The sequence below is a fragment of the Sinocyclocheilus rhinocerous genome, unplaced genomic scaffold (assembly GCF_001515625.1).
Source record: "Sinocyclocheilus rhinocerous isolate Xijiao unplaced genomic scaffold, SAMN03320098_v1.1 scaffold1564, whole genome shotgun sequence".
Taxonomy (NCBI): domain Eukaryota; kingdom Metazoa; phylum Chordata; class Actinopteri; order Cypriniformes; family Cyprinidae; genus Sinocyclocheilus; species Sinocyclocheilus rhinocerous.
The window spans coordinates 603,743-630,944 of NW_015638982.1; the positions used below are offsets into that span (position 1 = coordinate 603,743).

Here is a 27,202-nt window from a genome sequence, read left to right on the forward strand (position 1 = left end):
GGAGGGCAGAACAAGGAAAAGACGAGCCCTTTGGTAATATGTTTCTACTCTTCTCTTGAGAGTAAGAAAAAGGCTTTGTTTGTAAGTGAAAAGGCTACAAGAGAATAATAGATTTACTGTTATTATTTCAATGCAAGATGGAATTAGTACGATGTTATCTCAATAATCACTGAAAAATGTTGTTTGGGCCAAACCCAATCCTCATTTTCTTCTGTTCTCAGTTTTTCATTGATGCAATTCCAGCTGACACTGTTGTTAAGAGCTACTGGGATTGACATCAAAAAATTACATCCAATTAACAAGCCCTGGATATACTGAATATACAACATAACATTTAAATAACCGTACTACAGTATACCATTATATCACTGTTAAAAGGTTAGTTGACAAGAAATGTTTTTTAAAAAATCCATGGATGTTATGCGTCAACGACCCTTATATGTATAAACCAGGTATATGATGTATGCAGGTTTTCGTCTGTGTAGTTAACAGCTTGTTATTGTTCCCTCTCATCCCAGGCCTGTTTCAGAGAGCCATTGCTCAGAGTGGTTCAGCCATCTCCAGCTGGTCCATTAGCTACCAGCCCTTGAAGTACACTAAGATTCTGGCCCGTAAAGTGGGATGCACATATGGGGAGACCACAGACCTGGTGGATTGTCTCCGCAGGAAAAATTTCAGAGAGTTGGTGGATCAGGACATTCAGCCGGCCCGCTATCACATTGCATTTGGACCTGTGATGGACGGAGACGTTGTGCCAGATGACCCCGAGATCCTGATGCAGCAGGTGATCTTGAGATTACTTTCATTTGTGAGGAAGGTTTCTAAGACCTATGTTAATTCAAAATTCAGCATAGTCTATCTTTCCAAGCCAAATATTAGGTTTAAACTATTTCCAGTAAACCACCCAAACTACCCTTTGAACCAAATCTTAGTGAAGCTTCAAGCACAGGCTTATGAATAAAGCTTCATCAGATCTACTTTTGTAACTGCAGACTAAATGTTTCATGAAAATGAGTGACACCATATACTTTTGATGTGCCATCATAGGCTATCATGTTATACAACAATCTCATATAAGTGGGTCAAAGTCAGTAAATTCTTAAATAATTTATACTTTTTTTTTTATTAATGAATGATATTCATAATCTTTAAAATTGTCACTTCTTATTTATCATTTATTAAAAATGATAAATGTAACAAAGACCAAAATAATTGGGTGTTTATGGGTGGAATTTCAGGATTTTCAGATCTCAGGAAAAGGTCTTTTTTAAGATCTCATGAAAAATAAAATAAAAGTAAAATTGCCCAGATGTTAACACATTTTATAATTTATTAAAGTGAGAAATGTATAAAGTCTAGGTATAGGGGACAAGCCTAACATAATGAAATACTGTCTCATTTAACATTTCTAAATTAGGAATATTTAATTAAATATACATGACCAAGTTTAAAGCTATTATAATCTACCCTTTAAAACTAAGATCTAAGTTACTTAAAGGGGTCATATGATGCGATTTCAAGTTTTCCTTTCTCTTTGAAGTGTTACAAGCTCTTGGTGCATAAAGAAGATCTGTAAAGTTGCAAAGACTAAAGTCTCAAATCCAAAGAGATATTCTTTATAAAAGTTAAGAGTCAGCCACGCCTACCTAAAACGGCTCGTTCTAACACGCCCCCACATATCTACCTCACTATGTGGGAAGATTTGCATAACGCTGCCCAAATGTTCACGCAAAGAAAGAAGGCGTAACTTTTAATCTCGCTGTAGTATTGTTGCCGCCGCCATGTCGTAAACTGCATGTAAACCGCATAAACACATTTCATTACACCAAATACACAAAATAATGTTCTTTTTAGCAGCATCATATGACCCCTTTAAAATCATTCTAGGTAACAAAAGTTGATGAATGCCATATATGGAAGAAATCTTTATTTTTTCCTTTCTACTGGTTACTTGCAATAAGTTTGTCAGAGAATGTTAAATTCTTTCTCCACTAGGGGGAGTTCTTGAACTACGACCTTCTGATTGGTGTAAATCAAGGAGAGGGGCTGAAGTTTGTGGATGATGGGGGCACTGAGAGTGAAGAGGGCATTTCAGCTGCAGCTTTTGACTACACCATCTCCAACTTTGTGGATAACCTCTATGGATATCCTAAAGGTAAGATCTTAAGTCCCCTTTTTATTTGACTTGTATTTTTCTTGTCTGTTTTACAATTATCATTAGAAAGTAAACATCTAGGTATCTATATCAGCATATTTCTTATTAAATTGTGCCAGAGTTTGACAGTTTTGTCAAGGTGAAAAAAATGGGTCTTTAGATTAAATTCTCCTGAATACAGGTGTAATGCAGAGCAGTCCTTGTAGTTCTTATGTTTATTTTGCCAAGTGAAGACTCAAGTCTGGTTGGGTAAACATCATTCTGACTTTTAATGAGAGACAATGCTGAGTACAACAATAAAATTGTTGGATATTCTGCTTACTCTTGATTAGGTGCTGTTGTTAACATTTTCCAACAGAGGGCGATAAAAGACAAGCAATGTCCATCAGCATGCTATTTTATGTGGCCTGTAATATGGAGATTTTATGTCTGGTATTTAATGTCCTATGGATATGAGCTATTAAATATTGTTCTTTTACAAATAACATGCATTCATGGGTGAATTTTCTCCAAGTTCATCAGACAAACATATTCATATACACACTCAAATGCTCTTGTCTGTTCTTTCTTTACTGTAATTATTCTCTATCTTTTTGTAGGTAAAGACATCCTGAGGGAGACTATTAAGTTCATGTACACAGACTGGGCAGACCGAGACAATGGGGAAATGCGGCGCAAGACTCTCCTGGCATTATTCACTGATCACCAGTGGGTAGCGCCAGCCGTAGCTACTGCCAAGCTCCACGCGGAGTACCAGTCTCCCGTCTACTTCTACACCTTCTATCACCACTGCCAAACAGAGACTCGACCCGAATGGGCAGACGCTGCACACGGGGATGAGATACCATATGTGTTTGGTGTGCCCATGATTGGAGCAACAGACCTCTTCCCTTGCAACTTTTCCAAAAATGATGTCATGCTTAGCGCTGTGGTGATGACATACTGGACCAACTTTGCCAAGACCGGGTGAGTCTGAATATGCAAAATATTCTTTCTTTCTTTCTTTCTTTCTGTTTAAATAGCTAAATTATAGTCATAACACATTTCTTTGAAATTACATTAAAATTCATTCTAAAATCGTTTTATTTCCTGACATTAAAATTGGGTCTGGACGATATGGCAAATTAGATATCATCATGACTTTTTTTTCCCGTATCATTCAATATAGATGTGTATCATGATATTCATTTCATATAATTAATAGGGAAGGAAATTCCACATGTTTGTTAGACCTCGAGAATTTCGAGAGTTTTATTTTTTCTGGATTTATACATTTTTCATCAAAAATGGTGTCATAATAAAATGAATTCAGAAATATAACAATTCATTTACAACAACACATTGCATTTTTATTTTGGGTAAAAGAAGGTGCTGCACAACATAATTTGTATGCTGTATAAATTAAAACATGGTTGAAAAAATATCTTGGTTGTATGATATTCATTAAAATTAGGTAATAAAATTACTTTGAGAAGTAGCTTACATTTTACTATACAACCCTAGTGAAAAAGTAATATACAGTAGTCAACATTTGAAGTGGCTCAAAAAAGCTCATCGAATTTGTCCTAAGACAAGAACACATTTTGGTTTTAGCTTTTAGGACAACTTTGATGAAAGGTTTTTGATCCACGTCAAATGTTGACTAGTGGATTTAAAATACATTTATTTATACTACTTGTGTACAATGCACATTTCCTAATATTAAGCCTAAAATGTGTATTAATGTCACTATTGGTGAGGACTGTATGATCTTTGATTAATAACATACAGTAACTAGTAACTAATAACGTGGTAACTAGGATTTACACAAGCTTCAGTCTGGATCCAGAACACCTGAGAAGAGATGATGCCAACCCCTCAGAGGACCTCAGATGATGCCAACCCTGAAACAACCCACCAGATCCAGTCTGTATCCAGATCAGATGGTCACTGCAGTCACCCGGATCCAGTACATATTCAGACCAGATGGTGGATCAGCACCTAGAGAGGACCTCTACAGCCCTGAAACGGTCTTTAAATGCAAAGATATTTAAAGTGTACACCTATAGTATACTTGCAATAGTTCCACTTTAGCACAATCAAATATACTTCAGTATATCTTTACCAGTTTAGTATACCAAAAGTACAATAGCAGGGTATTTTTATTAAGCACATAAATATGTAAATGTTTTTGTAGTATACTTAGCATGAAATAAATATATTTATTTTTCACTAGAGAATAGTAATATATTTCTGTCAAAAATGTCAACGTAAGCCAAACCTTTATTTTGGCAGCTTGATATTGAGACCTCGAGAGTCAGTGTTCCAGATTGTCTAGATGTTGGCTAAATATTGAAAATTTCTCAAAAGTTTATTATATTGTGTTTTTTTTTTTTCAATAAATATCAAAATCTTTTATCACCTGGCCCGAATTCAAATTGCAGTTCTGTATCCTGTTTTATATTCCAATTTGATTTAAAAAGGCTTCTCAATTTAAAAAGTTCTGAGTGGCTCACAACATCGGTGTGGAATTCATTCAAATACCCTTTTGACACAAGATATCTGTTTTCTCTAGGGATCCCAACTTGCCAGTTCCTCAGGACACCAAGTTCATCCACACCAAGCCCAACCGCTTTGAGGAAGTGATCTGGACCAAGTTCAACTCCAAAGACAAGCAGTATCTCCACATTGGCCTGAAGCCTCGCATCCGGGACAACTACCGAGCAAATAAGGTTGCCTTCTGGCTGGAACTGGTTCCTCACCTCCACAACCTTCACGAGGAGGTCTTCAGCACCGCCACAACCCGGCTGCCTCCAGGAACCGCCCGAAAATAATGTGTTTTTTGAACAACCTAGTATGAGAGCCTGTTCTAGTACACCCCCAAAACAAAATCAAGACTTTGTAAAAGAGCATAATAGGACCCCTTTAAGTATACCAGTTTAGTATACCAAAAGTACAATAGCAGGGTATTTTTATTAAGCACATAAATATGTAAATGTTTTTGTAGTATACTTAGCATGAAATAAATATATTTATTTTTCACTAGAGAATAGTAATATATTTCTGTCAAAAATGTCAACGTAAGCCAAACCTTTATTTTGGCAGCTTGATATTGAGACCTCGAGATTCAGTGTTCCAGATTGTCTAGATGTTGGCTAAATATTGAAAATTTCTCAAAAGTTTATTATATTGTGGTTTTTTTTTTTCAATAAATATCAAAATCTTTTATCACCTGGCCCGAATTCAAATTGCAGTTCTGTATCCTGTTTTATATTCCAATTTGATTTAAAAAGGCTTCTCAATTTAAAAAGTTCTGAGTGGCTCACAACATCGGTGTGGAATTCATTCAAATACCCTTTTGACACAAGATATCTGTTTTCTCTAGGGATCCCAACTTGCCAGTTCCTCAGGACACCAAGTTCATCCACACCAAGCCCAACCGCTTTGAGGAAGTGATCTGGACCAAGTTCAACTCCAAAGACAAGCAGTATCTCCACATTGGCCTGAAGCCTCGCATCCGGGACAACTACCGAGCAAATAAGGTTGCCTTCTGGCTGGAACTGGTTCCTCACCTCCACAACCTTCACGAGGAGGTCTTCAGCACCGCCACAACCCGGCTGCCTCCAGGAACCGCCCGCACCCCACACTGGAAGGGTCAGGGACCTCGTACCACACGCCATCCCATCCCAACCTTCCCTACAGAATCGGACCCAGATGGCTCAGAGCCCCCTCGATTCCCTCCCTTCCCAAGCGACACCCGGGACTACTCTACAGAACTGAGTGTGACGGTAGCTGTCGGTGCATCGCTCCTCTTCCTCAACATCCTTGCCTTCGCCGCACTTTACTACAAACGCGACAAACGGCACGAGATGCGACGGCACCGACTGTCCCCGCAGCGAGGCGGACCTGCTAATGACTTAGCACACAGCCAAGAGGAAGAGATCATGTCCCTGCAAATGAAGCACTCGGAGCACGACGCCCACCACGACATGGAGCCGTTGCGACCGCATGATATTTTACGTCCCGCATGCCCACCCGACTACACATTGGCACTTCGGCGGGCACCCGACGATGTTCCGCTCATGACCCCCAATACTATCACCATGATTCCCAGCACCATTACTGGCATGCAACCCCTCCATGCCTTCAACACTTATCCTACAACCACCGGCCACAACAACACCTTACCCCACCCTCACTCCACCACCCGTGTATAGTAGCGCCCCCAAACGAGAGGACTAGCTCTCATACATATCCAGTTTTCTCTCTCTGTCCACCTTTCCAAGCTCCTAAACTTAAGATGCTCTCAGTTCAGCTGTCTAGAGCAGCTACTCCTGTTGGCGTTCTCATAGACACAATCAAGGTTTCGTAGAAGTTGCACACACTAGAGGAGCTCTGTTTGTAGACTCAACGATGAGCAACAGATTTGGTCGGCAGTGACAAGTCATCGGCCTCGTACTGGATTCAACTTGCTGTTTGTTTTTACACATTGTTCTTAAAGAAATTGGGCGTCAGTGATTGACTAAGCTGATCCGATGTCATGAGGGGAAATTATGACATTTACCCACTTTTCTTCTCTCACTAAATTGGCAGAGTGCAGATTTCATCCATCCTTTTTGTCATCCTCCTTTGTTATTCCATTACCAGCCCATCGCTCTCTGTCCGAATGTGATCTGTGTCCTTGGATTATGTTTTACATGAATCATAGGGGCATTCGATAAAAGGTGGTAGCTGGATATGTTGCGTTAAGCTGCAGTCTTGTGTCAAGTATTAAATCATACCTTGTAACGAGACGCAGAGAATGAGAGAAAGTGACAGCATCTGACAGAAGACGAAAACAAAAGTGCCAACCTCCACTCTTTTTGGATTGCTCGTTGGGATCTATGCATGAAATATTTTAAAGCACCAAGATGGACATTTGCATTTTTTTTTTTAAGTTTGCTTGCTTAAAATGCCTACAGAAACCTTCTCTGCAGTAGAATTTTCATCAGTATTAGTCCAAATATAACCTCTTCCTCAGTCTGACCACTCTATAGGACAGTATCCTCTCTCTGTATCCAGAAAGAGAGCTATTGGCAATATTCTTTTAAATGCTTTTTGACATTCATTTGCAGTTGTTGGTGCTATTATTTGACCATCAACCATGTAGGGCTCTGCCAGAGCCATCTGTGATGGTCCGGACAGTTGCATAAATACAGCAAATAGTGAATGCACATGTAGCTTTGCATCTCTTTTATGGGCCTCTGACCGTTATATTTCTCAGATACAAATGATTCTCTTACACCTCGGCCCATCTTTCTCTCTCTGTGGCCTCTCTCGTTCTATCTCTGTCCTTACTCTTTCAGTTCAAAATCAAAATTTAATAAGCATCTTTTTTGTGTATTTGTGCGTGTGCACACATAAAGAGTGTGTTTTCTAGGCAATAGCTAGGTGTCCTGTACATTTGTGTTAATGTGAATGTGTGAGATAAGAGATTATGAGACGGAGAGGCACAACGAGAGAGAGAAATGCAGACTTCTGAGTTTGTTCAATCCTCATAACACAGAAATCTCCTTCATCTGTGGCCCTCTACCATTCAGGAAAACCTACCTGGCCATTTTACATACAAAATAGTTAGGAATAGGCTGGAAGCACTGCTAATATGTTTACCCACATCTCTACATATCTCACATCTGTCTGCACTGCACACTTGACCTTTTTGACAAGATTATGACAAGCACAGCAAATAGTGGTGGTGGCAAACCAGATCTATATATAGACAAATCTTACAGATTGTTTCTTCAGAATACATGTTCAGGTTAAAGAACGAATGGCTCAGAATCACTGGACAGTAATAAACTGCGGGATAAACATGATCACTTACGTTCTCTTCATGCCTTGTTAGTCATATTTTTCTGCCACTGCTGTGTGTCACGGGAGGATGACGGTTTGTCTCACTGTTGGCTCCGTTTGCCAGTGTATTGAGTCTGAGATGCCCAGGACCATCATGATGGAGCAAGAACTAACGCCAGTATGCTGCACAATGTACTAAACATGAACAGACTCTAATAGCATTGCTAAGCAAACATGCTGGAGTTTCAGTCATGAAAACAGAACTTTCTTCTGCGGTGTGGACTGAAAACAACAACAACTGGACAATAAACGAAGGGAGATTGTAACAAACTTCAGTTGCAGGTACCTTCTGGAGATCCGAGAGTGTAGGTTGGACCTGTGGATATGTACCATCTGTGGACTTTTGTGTGGTTGTAGGTATAACTGAACTCCATTTTAAACAAACTATGAGGAGTTGACTAGAGCTGTGTACAAAACAACCTCAGTTCTAATAATCAATACCGTTTTAAGGGATGAGTTCCGACTCTTTTGTTATTTCTCTCGTTTGTTTTTGTACGCTCAACCACTAGAGTGTGATGTCGTGGTACATACAGAATAAAGACTCTACATCCATTACGAGCCATTCATTGGGTCTTCAGTATAGCGTACAGTGAGAGAAGGAGAAATAGAAATGAACTGTACATTTTTAAGTGTAAGAACAAATCAACTGAAAATATTTGTAAATATTCAGTGACTTGTTTAAATGTTTTGTTTGTTTTTATTTTCTTTTGGTTTTGTTTTTTCTTTCTGGTCGAATGACATTTGAAATACTTTGTGACCAGGACAACAGGTGCAAGTTCTAATTCAGCCACCAGCGAAATTGATGAATCTCATTCGTTAAATTCACTTTCTGCTGCTTCATTTAGTTTTGAGATCAGAGGATGGCGATGATGACTTGCTCCTATATTTGAGCTTAAAGAGATCGTGTATTATGTAGCATACCAATGTCACTTGAATCATCACAGCTAGTCATATTTCTGCACAAGTATGATTGGCTGTCTGTTTTATATACAAAACCTGCCTGTTTTCAAAATTCTTTGATATGGAGATGGACTAGAACGTCCAGTTTATTTAAGCAAAGTAAGCACTGGAATCCATGGTGGTTATGAGAAGTTTTTCATCTGCCATGAACTTGTTGTAGCATTGAATTTTTACCAAAAGGTGGTAGCGATTTTATGAAATATCTCAAATAGGGGAAATGTACTGTTTGATGGTCACATTTGTACACTTAAGTATACATTTTATTATTTTTGACTGGAATTAAGCATCTAGTGAAATAATGCCAAATTAAAGATGGCATAAAGAGTGCACGAGGATCTCGATATGTTTAAAGATTACTGAATAAATGAAGCACACGTTATTCCTCTAAGAAAATAAACACATTTTACTGGGTCCTAAAGCAAATTTACACCTGTTGCCCTGTTTTACTATATATGTTCAGAATCAGAACGCCAAGCTTGATGAAGAATAAACATGTTAATAATGGATTTAAAAAAAAAAGAAAGGTAAAATTATATAAATAAGGTGATGATATTTCTCTTTATTTAGAAGTTATTACACACTTGTATGCTGTGACTCTGATCTGGGGAACATTAAAGAAATTCATAGCCAGACAACAGACTCTTGTTTTCTTTTAATCAAATTGTCATCTAAATGACTCATTTAATTAGAAGAAATTAACTGCAATAAATTGCTAAACCTGAAGTGTATTTCCCAATGACAACAGTGATGGAAATGCCTTCTTTGACCAACAGACATGACTGTAAATGTAGTCTTACAGTCATTAACAGAATGGTTGAAACACTATTATAGGAAGATAAACATATTCACTAGTGATTCGCTCATTTGTCTCCAGAGCAAATTAGAAAAAAGTTTGCTAGAGAACGTTGTTGTTGTTCTTATTTTTATTATTATCTTTTCTGTTAGTGTTGAAAAATCAAAGAATAATTTTAAAAAATCTGCCAGACATCTAACTCTGTTTAATTGATTTATTCAACTCTGTTTGCAGTAAGTAAAGAAGTATGTATTACTGAGGCCTAAATATCACTTGTCACTGGGGGGAAAGACTATTGAAACATTACTGATGTGTCAATTTTATTTTAGAGTCTAGACAGGCTAGCATACTATGTGGTACAAATACAGACACGAATGATACAAACAGTCAAAGTCTCAGTGCTGTGAGACTGTTTTATCAGTACTCTTGGACAATTAAATGTGAGAACCAGAACTAACTGTTAGATAAATTTTTATAACTATTGTTTTATCATCAATAAGACTGGTGAGTGATTATTAATTATGTGCATGGCTATGTTTGTTTACACTGAAATGCAGCATGAGGAAGCAGTAAATATATTTCTAAAATAATCATTTCTTTTAGGCTATTTTTTAGCGTGATTGTATAAGTGTTTCGATGAGAGATCTGTGATTACGTTGATGTTTTTTGACACATACGCTACTGTGTGATTAAAAAAGGCTGTTTTTGAAGCAGTTTCATTTATAGTGTGTAGGTATTAAAGACAACTACATGACAACCTTGACAGCACTGATGCAGATGTTATGTTATAAAACATAACATTTGCGTTTAATCATTTACCAACCACTTTATTCCAAAGCACAGATTTGTTACGTTGGTTACGATATGCAGTCAAATATGACAAGACGTCAATATCAGCGCTTAAGCAATCATTTTATATTGATCGTTTAGAATTCTACTTACTGTAAACACAAAAAATGTTAATGTAATATATACTTTCTGCAGTGTATCTGCTGAATATAATCATAAAACAAAGGAGAATGGTAGGAAAATACACTTTTAAAACCATGTTTTTCCATTCAATGACAATCAATAAAAATGCAATAACAATCAGTTAAAAGACCACTAACATTGAAACCTAGTTCAATAGTCTTTCATTTTCTATCATAGGCACAATCAGCACTGGTTCCTAGAAATGTCAGCTGAAGCATTTGCAAGCAATCAGTAGCATTTTTCACATCACAAAGGATTGCGGTCATTATCAGTGTATGTGTTGGTGATGGTCATGCTATACGTATACATTTATTTCACATTTGTGTTTTATAGGCAGTGCTGCCCAATCCACTAGATTAACTATTGAGAAAGAAAACAATTATTTGATGCTGAAAGACTCTTTTAAACTCTTCTCTGCTTGCTCCTTTTTGATTATTTTCCAAGCAAAGGGTATATCAGCGGGGCGAGCATTGTATTCTTCAGCAAACTTAGTGTTGAAACGGGCCATCACATATTTCCAGTAATCTGAGGCCTGTATGCTAGCATCAGCAGGGATGTGCCAATCAGGAAAGATTTATCTGTATCTTTTGTAAGGATGGTACTCATAATTGGTCTCAAAACACATGAACTGTTGTTCACTGTGGACATCTGTTGAGCAGATGTCTGTCACTAGTTTTTCATCGCATACAAACATGAAGGATCCAAGTCCCTGAGGTCTGTGAACTGAAGCACAGTGGTCAGTGTGGGCTTCTCCACCAGCCTCACATGGAGCACTGCAGAATGGACACTGTTTTCCACGTCCAAACACACGTTTGAAGAGCTCATCCTGGGGTTTCATTTTGAGTTTGGACAGTTTCTCCTTGATGTTGATTTTCTTCAATTGTTCCTTTAGTGTCTGCTCCATCTCTTCTACAGATTTAGTTAGCCAGCAAGCAAATGGTTCTTGAGAAGCATTGTTTAGGACCATCACTATTTCTAGCGCATCTTTGGGAATTATTAGCTTTCGTCCAAGCTTCCTGCATATGCAGTGTATGAATCCTTTGATACCATCTTCATACGTTTCATTCTGTGCCATTTTCACAGCTTCTAGTATCTCCATGGTGATCCCTCTAAGGTGACGTTCCTCCAACTCAGACACTTCATGTCCATTTTAAAACTGTTTGGTGATTTGATCTGATATCCAGCCCTTAACAAAACGTTCATAGGAGGAAATGTACTTCACATACTGTTCAAACGCATCTTCTCTGAGCAGCTGCTTTAAGAGTGTGTACTGAAAAAATCCACGAGTGCTGAACTGAAATGCATTTTTACCCTGAATCATTTTGTCAACGATGTCTGGACCCAAGGAGCTGTAGATGAATGTCTCAACTGCAGGAATCAGGCACAGTTTAGTGAATTCTTCAGCCTTTCTCTGACGCTGATCGTGATCATGGAATAGGTCTTTGAAATCATTGTGATATTTCTCTTTATACTGACCACATCACTATTTCTAGAGCATCTTTGGGAATTATTAGCTTTCGTCCAAGCTTCCTGCATATGCAGTGTATGAATCCTTTGATACCATCTTCATACATTTCATTCTGTGCCATTTTCACAGCTTCTAGTATCTCCATGGTGATCCCTCTAAGGTGACGTTCCTCCAACTCAGACACTTCATGTCCATTTGAAAACTGTTTGGTGATTTGATCTGATATCCAGCCCTTAACAAAACGTTCGTAGGAGGAAATGTACTTCACATACTGTTCAAACGCATCTTCTCTGAGCAGCTGCTTTAAGAGTGTGTACTGAAAAAATCCACGAGTGCTGAACTGAAATGCATTTTTACCCTGAATCATTTTGTCAACGATGTCTGGACCCAAGGAGCTGTAGATGAATGTCTCAACTGCAGGAATCAGGCACAGTTTAGTGAATTCTTCAGCCTTTCTCTGACGCTGATCGTGATCATGGAATAGGTCTTTGAAATCATTGTGATATTTCTCTTTATACTGACCAAGGCATCTGCGTGGGTCATTCTCCTTAATGAAACAATCATGCATGTGTTGAAATGCTTTTGCAGAAAACCCGCAAATGTGCAATTTGACAGATAGTTCAAATTCATCTGAAAATCCTAGATTCTTGTTGAACATCAGTTTGTCATCAATTATGTTTATGATTTCCTGAATGTAGGTGTCATGGTAATCTAAACGTCCCTCTGTCTTTTCCCGGACTACGTGAGAGCACGTGTCTATCATTTCATCTGCCAAATTCTGTAGGTTCACTGCGGAGTTGTCACTGATGATCCGTTTGAACAACTTCTTTAAGAAATTTTCTTTGGTGACTTTGAACACCCCTGTGCCATAATTGTTCAGATTGACTTTCATTAATTTCTCTGCAACAGAACTTCCCTTCTGTTTCAGGTTCCTTCGAAGTTGGCTGAAAACACAATCAGATATATTTTTGTTCTCCAGTCCGTTAAATGACAGCTCGTTGACAGTTTCTTGCCATATATGTTCAAAACATCTGTCAAGCTCATTGTCAGTCATATAGGCATCACTATTTGAGTAGTTGTTTTTCCGTAACTCCTCCAGTAGGCCCAACACCTTTTTCTCCATTGTGTCAGTGAATGTTTTCTTGATTTGGTCCAAATTAGTCATTCCTCTCCTGATTTCCACTGTCGCTTCAAGCTGTGTCAGCAGAGAGCTCTCAGTTTCCCTTCTGAGAGATTTCACACTGTTCACAAAGTCTTGTTTGTATTTTTCCACGAGACAGACATGACCCTCTGTTTGTTCAAAGTATTTGGACAGATGTTCCATTGTGGTCTTTTCCAATGAGTCAAGCTTTGTGACAGCTTCTTGTTTTAGCCCAAATAAAAGATCTTTCAAGTCTGATTTGTCTGCTTTCAGTTTGAGTATCTCAAAATTTGACACTCTGGTTTCAGCTCCTGTTAACCAAGAGTGCATATGCTTCTTGAAAGACCATTCCCATTTATGAAATTCTGTGCACAGTCTCATGTATGCATTAGCCACCAAGCTGTTTCTGAAGCTAAATATGAAATTTTCATATTTGACTGCATTCCACAAGCTTTTTGTCCACTCCAAAAAATCGGCAATGTTGTTCACAGGGGTTTTGAGTTTGCATTTTCCAATTATGTCAGTCATGTTCTTTTTAAAGTCATAGACAGCCTCGGAGTAGCCAGCATTCACTGGTGCCATTGGAGGATTTCCATGCCAGAGTCCAGGAATATACCAATTGCAAGTCTCCGGATCATACTCCATAACATCAGTAAACATTTTATAGTCCTCCTTGTTCTCCATTTTAGCTGCTGCCTCTGTCATCTCATTCAGCTGCTCCAGAAGAAGCTTTCTGTCTCTCATGTTCTTGTCATGGGCTGATACATCAGCAACATTTTGGTGGACAAACTGACACTTGGGTTTTTTACCTATTTCCTTCATTCTGAGAAAAGCATGGACCACAATCTGCAAAACGTCCTTCATCTCTGTGGAATTCTCCATTGCGATGTTGATGATTGTGATATCACTCAATCCAACAACCAGTGTGGCTAATTCATTGTCATGTTCATGGCTATCATCTAGTTTTGCCAGCTCTGGGGATTTCAGGCCTTCAGTATCAATTACTACTAAAAAATCACAGCCAAGTTTTTTCCTGATGTCCTCCGTGACTCTGATCAGTTGCATAAAAGCTCCTCTGGTGCATCGTCCACTGCTGACTGCAAACTGAACTCCAAACATGGTGTTCAGCAAGGTGGACTTCCCTGTGCTCTGGACGCCTAAAACTGTGACCACTATGATTTTATTATTGGGCTGCACCAAAAAGTTCAGATAATGAAGCACATCACTCACCCATCTGAGAGGAATATTTGATGCATCTCCATCAACCAGTTCAAGAGGGAAGCCATCCAACATCAGCTGAGCACATAGCCGAGGTAAGTGTAGCATTTGTTGATGTGATTCTGAGTTTTCTGGAAGCGACACCGCAGCTTCATAGAGTTGGCCCATTTCACGCAGGAAGTGCTCTATTCCTAAAGAACTGTTAGAGATCTGTTGGTCAAGCTGTGCAATCTCCTCTTTGTTTTCTGAAAATTGTTGACACTTTTCTTTGTACTTTTCTCTGAGGCTAGAGAGGTTTTTTTGGGAGAGATTGTCTAGGTTCATCCGCATCCACTTCAAGAAGTAGGACCTTTCCTGGTCTGAGGTAGTTAGTGCACTAACAAAGCAGGACATGGCCTCTGAGATATCATATTTACTCTGCTGTTTCCTGAGTTCAGTCTTTTTCATCTGGAGATGACTCTTGTATGTCTCTATGTTTTGATCACCAGCTTTCCGGAGTCTGCATTCCTCTTTCTCCAGTTTTGCCAAATCTTTCCATATTTTACCCTGAAGGGGAAGCTGATCCTGTTTGAACTGCATTGTGTCCAGTATTTCTTCTGTTATGAAGTGTGCGTTCTTTTTTGCTTTCTGACATTCTTTGATGTCTTCATCAACTTGAATTCCGAGTTCATGTGCTATGGTGTCCATTCCCTCCAGGCATGCTTTGTTTGGGAGATTATTAAGTATGTAATTTACTGTAGAATGCAGATTTTTGACAAAATTTGCATCGTTTTGATTGGTCTTCAGAATTATGTTGTTTTTCTTCAAACTCATTTCAGAGGCTGTCCTTTTCAGCTGCTCCAAATTAAATACTTTGCTCTGTTTGTTGCCCACTAAAAAAAACTGTGCATTAGCATGTTGGTTGGTGAGTAGCTTGTAGTTTGTGTCCAGATTGTCAAAGAACACAAAAACTGCAGTGGAGGTCTGGCATAAGAAGGAGTACTGTGTTTCAAAGGCACTGATGTCGCCTCTCAAGTTTGCAAAAGCCACGGGTTCAGAAAAAACATCAATGTTTTTGTTTCCACAAGGTAGATACCAACTCATCTCCACTAACCCATTTGATATCTTTCTTGGAACGTCTCCGCAATCCATGTCACGATGTACAAAAGTGTCATGATATTGTTGGGGGTTGCTGAGCAGTTTGTTTAAGATCTGAGATTTAGAAATGTTGCAATTTCCAAGTCTAACAAAGGACACTAGGGGGAGCTTAGCGTGAACAATTCTCTCCTCCACAAAGCCTTTTTGTTCTGACAAGGAATGAGGTCTAAATTTCTTCACAATATCTCTCGTGGCCCAAAGCATGAGTGCGGTCACTATGTCTAAAGGGTTCACACTGCTGTTCTGATCATTAAGAAAATCGAATGTATCATTGTAAATATCTAAGCTTGACCAATCTTCATCATTACATGAATATTTGACACTTCTTGCAGTCACATTCACCATCATCAGTTTCTTCAGGAACAGCCATGGTAAAGATGATAGAAACTGGGCTGGCTCAGCTGTCACTGACCTCATGTCAATCTGTAGCACATCCTTAAGTGAGAGTTTGTTCGGGTAGTGCTGCTCCAACCCCAAATCCTGTAAGAGGCTCTGAATGTTTGTTTCTGTTGAAAAAGCAAGTATTTGTTTATCATTTCATAATTTAATTAGATTTGATATTACTACAAAATTAAGAATGTAAAAAGAATGTTTTTAATGAAATTTGCTATATCATACTAACTGGTTTGAGTGTATGTGACTGCTGCTTTGCTTCGAAAGCCATTTGTAAGCACTATTGTATTGTGAAAAGAGTACTTATTCCCAGGATTTAGGTCACTGAAAACCACACTGCCTGATTGTGTCGTCTCTTCCTGAATGATTCTTCCATTCTGGTAGCAGACTATATGAAACTTCTTCTCTTCACCCCCAGATGCATCCCAAATAAGAGTAACTGATGTGGATCCCACACTCTCAGCCTTGAATTTGTCAGGTGGGACTGGCCCTGTAAATAAATAAATAAATACATAATACATACAAACATACATACATGCATGAATACTACTTTATGTTGCTACTTTTTCTCAGTTACAAATTTCATACCATTTTAAATAATGCAAGACAATTACTGGTGCATGCAGTCACTTCACTTCTGACACTTTGATTGCCATTTTCTGAAACTGAAACCAGACTGAATGTGTACTCAGTCCCTGGACACAGATCTTCTACTTTTGTGGCAGTGATATTGGTGACAGTGAAGGTCTTTGTTGTTTTAGGACTGAAGCAAGTCAACTCAAATGTAGCTATGTTGTCTGGACTGTCCCAAGCAAGAGTAACAGAACTGGTCCCAATAAGCTGCACTAAAATTTTACCTGGTGCAGGAACATCTGTGGAAACAAGAATCATACATTTTCAGCATCTGAAAGCAGTCTTGATAAAGTATTGCCAGTACTGACTAATTTATCACATTCAGCATATAGGGATGTTACCATTGCTTTCTGTACGTGATTCAACAACATGTATGGTTAAGAAGGGTTACAAACAGTCAACTTATAATTTTTTCTTTGGAATAATATGCACCAGTGAATCATGCACAATAAGACCAGAAATATGAAAATATAGGGTCAATTTTGGTTTCGTTTTGAGCCAAAAAACATAAAATGGTATCAACATATTTAGGCTGACAGTAACGCCAATTAAACATAATAAACTATAGTAATAATTAAAGTCATGGATACATTTTTTTCCAACATGTCTGCAAAATTTACATTTTAATGTAAATTATGGCCAGCATCTCATCATAGATTAAAGATGGCACAAGGGTAATTTTGTTACCTGGTAATTTGGCAACTTCTTCCTTTTGATATGACTCAAGAGAATGTGGACATGTTTGCTGTTTGTCTTCAGTGTCTTCACTAGCAGCTTCATTTGCATTTTCCTTCATTTGAAAGTTTTTTCGACGTTAGTGGCATGCAAACTCAGGTGTGTCAAGAGACTACATTTATTTAAATCCAAAGTTTCTGAAACTCTCAATGTTTTATCTAAGACATAATTTGCAAAGATAATTTCTCAAAATCTGCCTTATGAAGAAAACAAGATCTATTGCTTATTTCTAATATAACTTATAATAAGATGATCAAAAGACAAACTTAAGTACGTCGAATTATTTTAAATAGGTAGGCTATTCAAGTGGGTTTAATAGCCTGCAGTTCTTTTTGTAGTTTAGAATTTTTCAAAGGCTACTTACAACTGATGTCCACGCTTCCAGTAATGGAAAACCTCTGCATTTCTCAAGGCGTAACTCAAGGATCTTCTAATGCAACAATAGGCTAAGTGACGTTTAGCAGACTGAACCAAGCCTAGGCTATTTGAAATACATTTCGACACCGTACCCTGTTGTTTTAAGTGTTTTGTAAAAGCATGTGTTTATATTTGTATTGTCTCTGAATTAACGTTATAGTTTTAAAAACTTTACGTGTGTCCAAAAAAATAACAATAATGTTTTATTCAGTGGTTTGGTCCGAACGAAGGAAATAAAACGAAACTATTTACAAGTTAATCGAAACTTATCAGTTTCATGAAAATGTCCCCGCCCTCCTGCATAAGCCTGTTGGAAGGGCAGCCTTTTAGCTCAGATGTATTGTTTCTTCATACTTCTGCCTGAGTATTTACAGAAATGCCAGAATTCCTAAAGAACACTTTGGCATATGAGGCAATTCTGTGTGAGCATTTCCTGATTAAACCCATTGTCAATTTGTAAATTGTTGCACAGGATTTGATCTGTGCCTTTGTTTTGTTTCAAGAGACATAGCCTGCCCTACACTGATTGCCATTTCATTCAGCCAAATTCATTCATAAGCTAAATCTGTGATCATTCTTTTTTCAAAACCTCCCAGTGCTCTACTGGTCAGAAACACATGCTGTAGCCTATGACTGGCAGGATAAGAGAGTGATGCTTTGCATATGGTGGCTTTCACTCTTCTAAGTTATCAGTCTGGCTTGGAACACCATGGAAGAACAGATGGATCTGCCTGTCTTTCCATTTAAAAAATGGAATTTTTGTTACAAATACCGATAACTTATCAGCTTCTCACTTCTGATGGCTCTTTGTAAGATTTTTATCTTCAGGCTTCTTCTATTGACAGGTTTGTGTCTGGCAGGTGGCACAGTCTCTGACAGCTTTAAAGAATGCAGTCAGTTCTTCTACATGCATACAGTACCCACAGGTATCCGAGGGGACAATCTGAAGAGGATATGCCAACGATATGGAGATAAACTACGTTACGCCACACTGTATGACAGCAGTCGCCGTTTGGCGCTTTATTCGGCTTACACCTTCAAAAAGTCTGATGGACAGAGGAGGATGGACACACCCTGGATGTATGAACCACAGGTAGCAGATTGCCTTAGTTTTGTCTCTGGATATTTAAAAATAACAAATTAATAACTAAATGAATAAAATAATAATATGTGTATTTTATAAAATCATTTGAACAAAATAGTCTTTATTTTGACAACAGAGAATTCATCACATAACACTGTCCATATACTGTTGTTGTTCTGTCAATATGAGTTTCTATATGGTTTTTGATTGCCCACTTAACCCTGACCAGCACCAGGCGGACAACCAAGACAAAGCAGCTACCTATACTCTCACAAATGTGGTACCTCAGATCACAGACTTATTGGAGGGTCCATGGGCCATTTATATCGATACGGTACGCCGCCGCCTGAATAACTTCTGCCGTGGTGCTGCTTATGTGGTGACTGGGGTGACTGTATCAGGTGTGACCATCCGAAGAGGAAGAGAGGACCGCATGGCCATCCCAAAGCACTTGTGGTCCACTTATTGCTGTCCACGGTTTGATCGAAACTCACCCTATGATGTACGATACATGTTTCCCACATATGCAGCATATGCTTTGAATGAGATAGTGGGACACAGTGTTACAGAAGTGCCTTTGAAAGCTTTAGAGACCTTTCTGAAAAATCAGACTGGCATGGACAAAAGCGTGAACATCTTTTTCAAAGACTGTCTCACAGAAAATACACATACCAATAGCAAGTGAATGAAAGCGACTCAACACTGTAAAGCCTGACATGTGAAATAAATGTCAGAAAAATCTGTTCATTTTAAATGGAAAAATTTATTGAAATTTTAGGGGGGGAAAATATGCAATTTTTCAACAAATAAAATGTACATGTGTTTTTGTATGTATAGTGGGGATATGGAGCTCACACTCAAGGAGGAAAAAAACCTTCAGTTTATTCCCAAACTGAGCAAAAATTTTCATAAGGTTTTGATCATGTTGATATATTTTAGTATTAAGAAGAATTTGTGAACATTAAATGTAAGCATCTGTGCAATGATAATGAATTCAAGAACCAGTCAAGAGAATAATGTAAATAATAAAAAGAAATATAAGTCCAGTGAGTGTGGCTTGCAGAAATCGAATTCGAGATAGCTTTAGGAAACCAAGTGCCTGTGCTGTAATATTTTTTTATTTAATTTAATTTAATTAAAACTACACTACCTGAGAAGAGAATAAAGTCACCTATCAGACTTTGCCCTACTCTTTGTAGATGATTTCCATATTATCATGCCACACTGCAGAGCCAATTGTGTGTCCATGACATTACATAGCTTGTATTACTGCATTTAAATATCACTTTGTTGATATAGAGTGTACATGAAGTGAATTTAAAGATGTTTTAACTGCTGAAATTGTGAAAACTCAGTGGTGACTAATCATATAGTTACAGTTGGACGGTATGTGTAAGAGTTGTTGCCATTTTTACTGAACTGAGTACAATAGGTGCAACACGGAAAGATAAGTCAATTAACAGTCCATATAGCATTAACAATTTATACTTCTCACATTTACGAAGAAAACATTTGTCTAAAAGTATAGTTTAGTTAAATTTAAATTCACTGTTCTTTTCTATTACATCCTAGTCAGGCTCAGGTTGCTGGCAGACCAGAAAACTATATTCACCTTTAAGGAGCCAATGAACATTAGGCCAGCAGTGAGCAAATTGACCTTGCTGATTTGCATGTAGATGAGGATAATGGCACACTGAAGTTCGTCTTATCAGTTTCGAAGTTTGCATTATTGTAGATCAGACTATCCGAACATGGTTTTGCATGTACTTTGTACTCTGCATTAGAATTTTCAATGGCTCTCATTTTATTCTCCACCTACCAGTGAAGAGTCAGTCCATTTTAAATGAGATAAAGACAGTCAATTGGAGACAGTGAATAAACCAGCCACAGGAAAAGGAGCAACATTTGTTTCTGAAATTCTTTTTTTGTGATACTTTCAGTACAAAGAACATTTTGCAAAGAAGAAAGACGACAATTTAAAGTCTTTAGGACAACATGAAGCTCACGGTCTATTGCTGGTCCCGGTTTGGAACCCTGCTGATCTCACTGATGTGTTTGATATTAAGATCACAAGCCGGAGTGGTGGACGACTTCTCCCAAGTAGATCGCTGTAAGGATTTTCTTTATATGGGCACTCCACCACGAGGTTACTTCAGTACTTCCCTAAAGAAGATCTGCCAGCGCTATGTGAACAAGCCTCGCTTTGTTACCCTCTACGACCCCCAAAAACACATCCCCATATATTCAGCATACATCTTCAAGAAATCAGATGGGGAGAAACGGGTAGACATTCCCTGGATGTTTGAACCACAGGTGAGTGTGTGCTAAGAATACCATATTTAGTGTATTCTGTATTACACAATTGTTCAAAAATTTGAGGTCAGTTTATTAGAAAGATATTACTGCTTTTATTCAAAAAGGATGCAATAAATCAATACAGAATTTGCAATGCAAAAATGCAGGAAAGGCATTTTTAAAAAATTGTTTCAATTGTGTTTCTTTGGAACATTCCTGTATCACGTTTTCCACAATAATATAAAGCAGCACAATATTTTTCAACTTTGATAACAACAACAAAAATGTTTCTTGAGCACCAGAAAGCAGCATATTAGAATGATTTCTGAAGGATCATGTGACACTGAAGACTGGAGTAATGGCTGCTGAAAATTCAGATTTTCCATCACAGGAATAAATTACATTTTCTAACATAAAAATATCAAAATAAAAGCAGCCTGGGTGAGCATAACACCGTCTTTCCATTCTTTCAAAAGCATAAAATCTCACTCCTCAACTTTTGAATGGTTGCATGACTTTGCAATAAGTAAATAAATAAATAATCAGTTTCAATGCTAAAGTGATGTTTCTCTCCTGAAATGTTTAAATGTGATCTGGGTATTGTAATCACTACCTTTTGCAAGGGTGTTTATTCTTCTTTCTCTTCATGGATCTGAGAATCTAAACCCATCTTAATCTCATTTTCATCACCTGCATTTCTCATTTTGCACAGCTGGCAACTGAGAAAGGAAGCAGTAACATGGAACCCTTTCCTCAGTCTTCCTTAATGCACAAAAACTTTGAAGACACGCAGGCCGTGTTAGAAGACTACGCCGATGTAATGGCTCTCATTTTATTCTCCACCTACCAGTGAAGAGTCAGTCCATTTTAAATGAGATAAAGACAGTCAATTGGAGACAGTGAATAAACCAGCCACAGGAAAAGGAGCAACATTTGTTTCTGAAATTCTTTTTTTGTGATACTTTCAGTACAAAGAACATTTTGCAAAGAAGAAAGACGACAATTTAAAGTCTTTAGGACAACATGAAGCTCACGGTCTATTGCTGGTCCCGGTTTGGAACCCTGCTGATCCCACTGATGTGTTTGATATTAAGATCACAAGCCGGAGTGGTGGACGACTTCTCCCAAGTAGATCGCTGTAAGGATTTTCTTTATATGGGCACTCCACCACGAGGTTACTTCAGTACTTCCCTAAAGAAGATCTGCCAGCGCTATGTGAACAAGCCTCGCTTTGTTACCCTCTACGACCCCCAAAAACACATCCCCATATATTCAGCATACATCTTCAAGAAATCAGATGGGGAGAAACGGGTAGACATTCCCTGGATGTTTGAACCACAGGTGAGTGTGTGCTAAGAATACCATATTTAGTGTATTCTGTATTACACAATTGTTCAAAAATTTGAGGTCAGTTTATTAGAAAGATATTACTGCTTTTATTCAAAAAGGATGCAATAAATCAATACAGAATTTGCAATGCAAAAATGCAGGAAAGGCATTTTTAAAAAATTGTTTCAATTGTGTTTCTTTGGAACATTCCTGTATCACGTTTTCCACAATAATATAAAGCAGCACAATATTTTTCAACTTTGATAACAACAACAAAAATGTTTCTTGAGCACCAGAAAGCAGCATATTAGAATGATTTCTGAAGGATCATGTGACACTGAAGACTGGAGTAATGGCTGCTGAAAATTCAGATTTTCCATCACAGGAATAAATTACATTTTCTAACATAAAAATATCAAAATAAAAGCAGCCTGGGTGAGCATAACACCGTCTTTCCATTCTTTCAAAAGCATAAAATCTCACTCCTCAACTTTTGAATGGTTGCATGACTTTGCAATAAGTAAATAAATAAATAATCAGTTTCAATGCTAAAGTGATGTTTCTCTCCTGAAATGTTTAAATGTGATCTGGGTATTGTAATCACTACCTTTTGCAAGGGTGTTTATTCTTCTTTCTCTTCATGGATCTGAGAATCTAAACCCATCTTAATCTCATTTTCATCACCTGCATTTCTCATTTTGCACAGCTGGCAACTGAGAAAGGAAGCAGTAACATGGAACCCTTTCCTCAGTCTTCCTTAATGCACAAAAACTTTGAAGACACGCAGGCCGTGTTAGAAGACTACGCCGATGTAGTGCAATATGAACGTGGCCAAATGAACCCCGATGAGCATCAGGCAGACCCGCTGGACAAAGCTGCCACCTACACACTGACCAATGTAGTTCCCCTGATAAGGGAGTTCAATTTTGGTCCCTGGAGCACACAGGTAGAGGTTACCCGAAAACGGCTTAACAATTACTGTCACGGAAAGGCTTATGTGATCACTGGGGTGACAACATCAGGTAATATGATTCGACGTGATAACCTAGATCGTGTCGCCATCCCAGAGTTCATGTGGACAGCCTATTGCTGCACAGATTATGATCACAATGCTCCCTACTCAGAGCGGTATAAGTTTCCAGCGTTCGGCGCCTACGGTCTTAATGATCGCGTGAACAACCACATGGTGGAGGTTCCTATCAAAAATCTGGAGAAGTTTCTCAAGGGCAAAATGGAGGTGGACAAGAACTTCCAGATCTTTTACAGTGACTGTGTGTCAGATGCGTAAAGATTAGAATTGGATAATGAACCAATCCAAGGGGTTCATTATCATAAGAATTGCAGATACTACATTAAACTTCATATAAAATAATATGCATTGCATTTGTGTATAATGAATGGTAATGTTTTATTTCATCGAATTATAGGAATAGTTTGCTCAAAAAATGAAAATTCTGTCATCATTTACTCACCCTCATGTCATTCCAAACCTGTATGAGTTTATTTCTTTTGTTGAACATACTAGAAGATATTTTGAAGAATGTGGGTAATTGGTCCCCCTTAACCATAGTATTTTTTTTCATACTATGGAAGTCAATGGACTGTTTGGTTACCCACATTTTGTGTTCAGCAGAAAAAAGAAACTCATACAGGTTTGGAACAACATGATGGTGAGTAAATGTTGACGGAATTTTCAATTTTGCATGAGCTATCACTTTAAGGCATGTAAACCATTAAAACATACTGTACAAGCTGATGTAAACTACTAACTACATCTATGTGCTAAAAATTTACTAAGCTTCATTTCTGGTCTTCATTTCTGATCTTTACCTTTATTAGAGCCTATAGATGTTAGTATGTTGTATAACATGCTGTACTTCCCATCTGTAGAGCTAAAGCACATTTTGGGTAAATTAATTAGATTAAATGACTATGAATGTAAACAGAACAGACAAACTTCAGGATGCTGTCTCATCTGTGAAATAAATATTAAAATAAAAAAGTCACGTGGTTCATTTATCAGTTCGTTGTCATGGTTTGATATTCAAATACTACTTTGCTCTTGCTGCGACAGCTTTGAGGCACATGTTAATGCAAGAAATAAATGATCATAGATGTCAATGCCATTTTTATTTAGTTATTTTAATCATGTGATTGGGTGAAACAGAAAAATTACTAATTTTGGATATAAGGCTAAAGAAACTGTGCATTTTATAGGATATTTAACCTAACAATAGTCCTTGTTCCACCCGTATCTCTGGATTAAGACAACGCATATTGTCAAGTCAAGTCAAGTCACCTTTATTTATATAGCGCTTTTAACAATACAGATTGTGTCAAAGCAACTGAACAGCATTAATTAGGAAAATAGTGTGTCAATAATGCAAAAATGACAATAGTATACAGTGAATATATGTTTAAAGGCAGTTCATCATTGAATTCAGCGATGTCATCATCCAGCTCAGTTCAGTCTAAATAGTATCTTTGCAATCATTTGCAATCAAATCAACGATATCGCTGGAAATGAAGTGTACCCAACTAAGAAAGCCAGAGGCGACAGCGGCAAGGAACCAAAACTCCATCGGTGACAGAATGGAGAAAAAAACTTGGGAGAAACCAGGCTCAGTCGGGGGCCAGTTCTCCTCTGACCAGACAAAACCAGCAGTTCAATTTCAGGCTAGCAAAGTCACATTGTGCAGAGGAATCATCTGGTTCCTGTGGTCTTGTCCCGGTGGCCATCTAGGAGACAAGGTCTAGAGGTCCTCTCTAGGTGCTGATCCACCATCTGGTCTGAATATGTACTGGATCCGGGTGACTGCAGTGACCATCTGATCTGGATACAGACTGGATCTGGTGGCAACGGTGGCCTCGGAATAAGAGAGAAACAGACTTATATTAGCGTAGATGCCATTCTTCTTCTAACGATGTAGCAAGTACATCATATAGTATGATATATGATGTAGCAAGTACATCGGGTGTTATGGGAAGTGTTCCCGGTTCCGGTTGACCTAATTAATGCAGCCTAAAAATCCTTTAACGGATTTGAATATTAGAAGCGTATGTGTGTCTGTGTGCAGAGTGTGTCTGCCTCCCGAACAATGTTAGGTAGGTTATTAAATAGGAAAAGGATCTGCCGCCCGCCGTTGATTTTGATATTCTAGGTATTATCAAATGGCCAGAGTTTTGAGAACGCAGCGGACGTGGAGGACTATAATGTAACAAGAGCTCGTTCAAATACTGAGGTGCTAAACCATTCAGGGCTTTATAAGTAATTAGCAAGATTTTAAAATCTATACGATGTTTAATAGGGAGCCAGTGCAGTGTTGACAGTATTGCAGTATTGTAAAAATCCTCACATACAGATTACAATATAGACAAGGGGAGAAAAACCAACACTGTCACTTCTTAGCAGTAAGAGGGAAACAAAGATTGTAGAAAGAGCACTGATCCAAAGAACCAACTGCTTTCCATGAAACCCAACCTTGACTTTGCACTGACTTTTTATCCAAGGGACAGCTGAAGTAATGAGGGTCCATAACAAGCAAATAACTCCCCCGTTTACCAGTGCACACACATAAGATGCCCTTAGAGGAATTGTCTCTGTCTCCTCCCATCATAACAGGTGACCCACGGGTAAGGAAGTGGTCATGAAGATCTTTTACGGCTTGATCAAGCTCCTTGCCATACCGCACATGCACTATGCGGCAGGGAACATCATAGAGCTGGTCAAGAACAAGACTTGCCTCAAATGTTCCAATCCACTCCCTGGATCCAAGGAATGCATCAGGTTTGTCCCCTATTTCCACCAAAGTTTGTTGTATTTCAGAAAGACTAGGTGGGTGTCTGTGGCTCACACTGAGAGGTTGATTAAAACTCAACCATGAAGCCATGGTCTGAATATCCACAACCCCAACCTCTGTCATCCTTGCCATCACAACCATAATGATAATAGAGGCACTCTCCTGATATCACTGAGCACCTGTCACAATCTGGAGATAGCTGAGGTAGCCCGTCATGTGCGTTCTTTACTAATGTATCCTTCCATGTTTCGTTATCGGCTGTCATCGGAGTTTGTCCACAAACATGTCTACCCCAATCTATACACTCAGTTTTCTTATGTGCCCCTCTTTCCATGTCTGCACGTGTATATAAGTGCCGATAGCTACCGTTCACACACTAAAAATACTAATGAACGTTTCATGTGGTTTCATCTGGACACAGACGTCCATCTATGAAACACTTCCTTCTGGTGTATGAGCTCGTTCTAAAACAGTTCTGCCCCAAATTCGTGCTTTCCCCGAATTTGTGTTTTACACACACTAAAGTGTGATCATAATCAAATAAACAATGAATAGCGTCTATAAATACATCTCTGGGTATTGTAAAAAAAATAATAAGTAGCTACTGTAGGCTCTGTGTGCGAGCCTGTGTGTAAACCTTTTGGACAATTGATGAGAGTGGATAAAGAGTGATACGTGACCATAAACACTAAAATTAGATGTAGGAAACTACAGTTAACAAAACAGGATTTTATTTTATGTTTAAAAGAGTACTTTATTGCTATTTTCTCCTAATTTACGATAAAGGCTATATGTAGCAGC

The 27,202-nt window shown here is 38.3% G+C and overlaps 3 protein-coding genes and 3 pseudogenes across 3 annotated transcripts in view; 4 read left to right on the plus strand and 2 right to left on the minus strand.

Annotated features, from left to right (window-relative positions):
• Window positions 1-8,113, plus strand: part of LOC107750775 (neuroligin-2-like) — a 166,232-nt gene extending 158,119 nt beyond the window's left edge. The window contains exons 6-9 of the mRNA XM_016566301.1: window positions 519-784; window positions 1,996-2,155; window positions 2,755-3,121; window positions 5,520-8,113. Of these exons, the coding sequence (XP_016421787.1) occupies window positions 519-784; window positions 1,996-2,155; window positions 2,755-3,121; window positions 5,520-6,351 (1,625 nt within the window). The 3' untranslated portion in view covers window positions 6,352-8,113. The remainder of the gene's footprint in view (window positions 1-518; window positions 785-1,995; window positions 2,156-2,754; window positions 3,122-5,519) is intronic.
• Window positions 8,114-10,939: 2,826 nt separating this feature from the next.
• On the minus strand, window positions 10,940-17,537 carry LOC107750785 (interferon-induced very large GTPase 1-like; annotated as a pseudogene).
• A 1,155-nt stretch (window positions 17,538-18,692) lies between these two features.
• LOC107750786 (endonuclease domain-containing 1 protein-like) lies at window positions 18,693-19,662 on the plus strand (annotated as a pseudogene).
• Window positions 19,663-20,972: 1,310 nt separating this feature from the next.
• On the plus strand, window positions 20,973-22,125 carry LOC107750787 (endonuclease domain-containing 1 protein-like). The gene is made up of 2 exons (XM_016566307.1): window positions 20,973-21,290; window positions 21,985-22,125. The coding sequence occupies exons 1-2, from the start codon at window positions 20,973-20,975 to the stop codon at window positions 22,123-22,125; spliced, it is 459 nt and encodes a 152-aa protein (XP_016421793.1).
• Window positions 22,126-22,295: 170 nt separating this feature from the next.
• On the plus strand, window positions 22,296-23,889 carry LOC107750788 (endonuclease domain-containing 1 protein-like). The gene is made up of 2 exons (XM_016566308.1): window positions 22,296-22,613; window positions 23,308-23,889. The coding sequence occupies exons 1-2, from the start codon at window positions 22,296-22,298 to the stop codon at window positions 23,887-23,889; spliced, it is 900 nt and encodes a 299-aa protein (XP_016421794.1).
• A 2,110-nt stretch (window positions 23,890-25,999) lies between these two features.
• LOC107750789 (ufm1-specific protease 1-like) lies at window positions 26,000-26,735 on the minus strand (annotated as a pseudogene).
• Window positions 26,736-27,202: the final 467 nt, after the last annotated feature.